General features: G+C 38.8%; 1 protein-coding gene across 1 annotated transcript in view; it reads left to right on the top strand.

Moving 5' to 3' along the window:
* The window catches only part of LOC107711637 (E3 ubiquitin-protein ligase DTX4-like), a 19,606-nt gene that overhangs the window by 10,542 nt on the left and 3,737 nt on the right, over positions 1-5,327 (top strand). Inside the window, exons 5-6 of the mRNA XM_016516676.1 lie at positions 4,905-4,966; positions 5,112-5,273. Coding sequence (XP_016372162.1) covers positions 4,905-4,966; positions 5,112-5,273 — 224 coding nt within the window. The remainder of the gene's footprint in view (positions 1-4,904; positions 4,967-5,111; positions 5,274-5,327) is intronic.

The raw sequence follows: 5,327 nt of genomic DNA, 5'->3' as shown, positions 1-5,327 counted from the left end.
TATTTTAAAGGAGACATATTATGCCCCTTTTTACAATATGTAATATAAGTCTCTTGTGTCCCCAGAATGTGTCTGTGAAGTTTCAGCTCAAAATACGCCACAGATGATTTATTATAACATTTTCAAAATGCCTATTTTTAGTGGTAGCAGAAACACGCTGTTTTTCGGGCCTGTCTCTTTAAATGCAAATGAGCTGCTGCTCCCCGCACCCTTTTCCAGAATAGAGCTGCGCCTTTACAGCTCGTATCTGCTAAAACATCTGTTTTGGTTCTATTATCATGTTTATCGCGCTGAAATCATGCGTTTTAAACCATATTAGTTTAAACTTCTGATATACGGTTTTCTGAGAGCACACATCCGAAGCACACGGATAGAAAGCGGCTGTCACAGCATGTGAGTACTAAACTAAGTTCTCATTCACACACAAGTTTACTTTAAAAACACATGAGTTACAAAAACAGTCGGTTATGTCTGTGAAGGTAAACAGCTGGGAAATAAATCGCTTGTTTATTTTAGATCTGTGTGGCAGCAGCAATATACAGTAGCCTAAATAAATCAACAAATCCACTGCTTTCTTGTCTCCTCTGAAGCTGGGACTCTAAATAGTGTTCTATGCTGGTCTGTGCAGCCAAAGGCAGAACAGTTAGCATGTTTTGCTCACGTCCTTGACCTAAAACCCTCCTAAATGTTGTTGCCTTACTGTACATATGTTTTTATGAGTTATTACAGATGAGATAAATTTTTTGGTTTTCTTTTTGTGCCACAGATGCAGAACCCTGAACATTGTAAGCAGATAAACATCAAATTTTCATTTTTGGGTGAACTATCCCTTTAACAGGTCACAAGTGTTTATGTATTTTATCCACTAGAGGGCGCTAGAAAGAAAACTCTCTCTATGTCTGGACAGTCTGAGAAATGTCTGGATTATATTGCACTTCTAGATCTTAAAAACAGTGTAGCAACTAGCAAGCTGTTTTACTTGAATTTATATTGTGTGTATGTTTTTCATTTTACCAAGTAAAGTATGCAAACGTATATTTGTTTTGTTCCTACATCAAGACAAGTGTGATTTTAGCCAGTCAGTTTACAGATGTTTAGCTGATGGTGAAAATGATTAGTTGTTTATGGCAATGACTGCACATTTCTTTTTTAATTCCGTTTCACTTGCGTTTCTGCCACCACTGGAACATGGCTTTTATGACAGGCACTCTGATTATGATTATCCCCTTGAGCAGTGTTTTCACTTCTTCTTTCAGTCATGCTTAGTTTTTTGAGGTGGGTTTCGGTCTGTCGTGGGTGTCGTGTGAAAGCAGGGCTCCCATATGACACCTGTAGCTGGGCGGTAATTGAGCCTGACGTCACTGATGACAAATCTCTTTCTCTAATATGAACCTTCACCTTTAAACCTCCTTGATCTTTTCCAGGTACACTTGCAATGGACAGTAAACAATTGTTGATTGTTGTACGTTCATTCTCTTTGTTTAGCACATTAGTAGTAGAGTTAAGCATTACTGTCATGGTACTGGCTTGAATTATAGTTACAGAATATACACAAAACACACAAAAACCTGCCTTTTTCGGCACAGAATCACTGTTATTTTCATATTAGGTATACAAATAAGCCAGTAAGCACCATGATTTTGCTGATGTAGTAAATAATGAGAGGCTTGTGTGATTTGTTCGAACTCAGTTGGATTGTTTTATGGTAAAAAAAAATTGGATGGTGAGAGAAAGAGAGAGAGTGCTTTAAAATTGTAGTTTTTCTGTAAATGGTACCATGTTAATACTATGCTTTTGGGCATATGGGCTACTATGGTATTCTTTGAAGTACCATGTACTTAATGTGGTACACTACTTTTCAGAAGTTTTAAGTTTCAGAAGACATTAATACTTTTATTCAGGAAGGTGTTGTGTTAAATTGGTCAAAGGTGACAGTAAAGACATTTATTATTTTACAAAACATTTCTATTTCAAATAAATCATGTTCTTTTGTATTACCATCTGATCCCACAGTATTTTAATAAAATGTGAAGCTCACAGAAATAAATCACAGTCTGCCTATAACAGAAACAAGTGCTGGCAAATGGGATTCAATCGACAGTGCCTCTTCAAACAAGCTAAAAAGTAAAAAGGATTGTGACCGGATCAATGTCGAGGGTGGTGTCAGTGAGTTTTTTTCATTAAAGGGGTCATATGATGCGATTTCATTTTTTTCTTTCTCTTTAGAGTGTTACAAGCTCTTGGTGCATAAAGAAGATCTGTAAAGTTGCAAAGACTAAAGTCTCAAATCCAAAGAGATATTCTTTATAAAAGTTAAAGGCGGGGCATAGAGGAGAAACAATAATGTAGAGTATCTTGAAAATAATGTGTTTTTTTAACTTTAAACCGCATAAACACATTTCATTACACCAAATACACAAAATAATGTTCTTTTTAACAGCATCATATGACCCCTTTAAGCTAGCAAAAGCCCTCGACGTTAGAGAGTCCCTGCCTCCTGCCCTCTCCGCCTGCTCCCTTTTTCCCCTCCATCTTTTCCCTCCTTCATTGCTGTCTTCATGTTCGTCAGTGAGTGACTACATCTGGCCATGGTTTGATTAGGTGAGTAGGTTGTGCTTATGCCTGCAGCCATATGGGTTTTGTGTTAATACCGCTAGACTAGCCAGCAGCAAACGTGACTGAAGATTTTCCGGTCGCCTCCTTTCACCCCCCACCCAGCACATCCGCTTCAACTCCCCATTCTCCCTCCTCTACTCATTTTTCATCTTGATGGTGGCACCTTGCCGTGAACGCATTAGCTGATGTTGGCACACTGATCTGTGTCTCAGTGTTTCGCTGCACTTGATGTGATATACATGCCAACAGCTTGTATAACCCTTAAACACACTCCTGCTGGCTCACGTTTATTCTGGAAGACTCTTCTGGCCGCTGTGAGGACTGACAACACAGCCGTTCAGGACAGAAGTAAGGGTTATGGCCATCATGACATCATGGTTTCTCCTCATTCCGTTATCAGCATCATCAAGATAAACTTTAGCACAGTGATAAAGATTTCCCCTCATCGCTTCTGCTTTCCAAACATCTCGTAGCAGGATTGGACAGTTACACACCAGTGCTCTTTGTGTCTATGTACTGAATGAGTGAATCTCACAAAAACATGTCCAGGGCACATTTCAGAATACCATGAAGCCAAATTGTCATTATTTTAAAGCATGCAGATGTTTTACTTGAAGTTTCAATGGTTATTCTAATTATAAACTCATAAATGTATTTATTATTTTTTTTAAATGTGAGTAATTTGGTTATTTTTGGATTTGTATTTTATACACCACACACACACACAGATATCTGTATCTATTTATTTATTTTATTTATTTATTTATGTGTATTTTTGCACATTTTTCACGGTTGCTCCATTTATTTGATCAAAAACACAGCAAAGAAAAATAATACTGTGAAATATTATAATTTAAAGTGTTTCTGTTTGAATATATTTTAAGATGTAGCTGAAGCTGGATGTAATCCGGTTTTTTAATTTACAGTTTATACATTTTTAATAATGTAGTTTCTGATTTATTTCTTTTGAATTTGGAGTGAAATAAAACCCCCGGCATGTTCTTAACAGATTTTGTGGGATTCATCCATATATATCCTTGTGTCTGTGCCAATATAGTCAGTGTCTGGCTGCGCATGCCCATATACGATCAAAACGTTTGAACGCGTGCAGGACGCACACATGGTATGGTATGGATGTGTGTGTGTGTGTGTGTGTGTGTGTGTAAGCAACTATCCTGCACTATGTGCCAGTGTGATGGAACCTTATGGCGGTGTGTCGGTGTGTGACTTTGAGAGGTAATCCCGGTCTCTGTGACGTGGATCACCTGCTTTCCTAGCTGCTCGTCAACAGATGGAAACTCGAGGATTAGCTCTATAAGAGCGACGGCTGACAGAGCGAGACAAAACAACCTCAACAACTCGCAGAAAGAGACAGGGGATATATGTGAACAAAACTACATTGATTCCAGGCTCTCTAGAGGGGGAAACAAATCAATCTGACTACAGAGACTGACAAACATTCTCTGAAGAAGTTTGAGAGCAGAACGCAAGGCAGAATCCAAACATTACTTTTGAGTTTTTCCTATAAGACTCCATTTCGTTGGAATAGTTGAGACATGACTGTTATCAAGGTCAAACAGTGAGTATCTTTGGGCATGTTTTTGTCTTGTTCATTCTGTAATTGGTAAGCTAATAGTTCTTTAATCGTTTTTAACAGCCAAGCCAACCCTTAATTATAAGGTGTTGAAAAGTCTAGAAAAAAAAAATAGAATACAGTGTCATTTATCAGTGGTTATTGTCATTTGGTTTGGTTTTTAAGTTTAACATAAGAACAATTTTACATTAGTTGTCTTTACTAGTAGTTCTAGGTGAACATCTTGGTTTGACAGTAGTTTTTGATTGTTAACTTTTATAGTTTACCTCATATGTTCTGTAATGTTGAAGTGAAATGCTCTGGAAATGTTTGACCCAGTACACACTAGCAATCTGAATATCCCCACATATGGACAACAGGTTGTCCGGTCAGGTGAGGTTTTGATGTGCGGCACACACTGCTGTTGTCTGCTGACTCGGTGCCAGTTTTGTTAGTGGCAGCAGCGGGTTTGCCAGAAGATGTGACCTGGTTTACATACCGCAGCGTGACTCGGCATGTCTGCAGGTCAGGATGGGGGGTGATACACAAGCAGGTGTAGCTGGGACAACAGCATGGTTATTTCTGTTGGGATCCAGATTATGATTATCAATAAGACCGTTGAGGTGTGTGTGTGGGTGTTTCTGATTGGTGAGTGGTTGCTTGCGTAGTGGAAGCATGTGTTTCATGTCTTATTTCTTTTTTGATACCTTTATAGGGTCCCCACCGTCCCAGTGAAGAACTTAAATGGATCCAGTCCTGTCCATCCAGCTTTGGCAGGTGAGAAACAATATGCAAATAAGTTATAAATAGCGACTGTGAAGATTAAATATAGTAAGATTTGAGATAATTTTGTAACTAAAGATGCTGAATCTAAAAATAGATGGATATAAAACAGATGAGATTGTCTCTTCTCGTTGGTTAGGTATCACTGGGATTCTAATGAGTGCCGCTGGACTCCCGGTCTGCTTGACCCGCCCACCCAAACTTGTGCTCCACCCCCCACCTGTCAGCAAGAGCGACATCAAACCTGTACCAGGCCTCGGCCACTGCTGCCGGAAAACTACAAAGAAGCAGGCCCGCAAAGGCAAGGAGCAAAGACAGTTTAATGCAAATTACAATTACTGTAAAAAAAAAAAAA

The sequence above is a fragment of the Sinocyclocheilus rhinocerous genome, unplaced genomic scaffold (assembly GCF_001515625.1).
Source record: "Sinocyclocheilus rhinocerous isolate Xijiao unplaced genomic scaffold, SAMN03320098_v1.1 scaffold611, whole genome shotgun sequence".
NCBI lineage: Eukaryota > Metazoa > Chordata > Actinopteri > Cypriniformes > Cyprinidae > Sinocyclocheilus > Sinocyclocheilus rhinocerous.
Note: the sequence above shows the minus strand (reverse complement) of the source record. Positions and strands in the feature narration are given on the sequence as shown.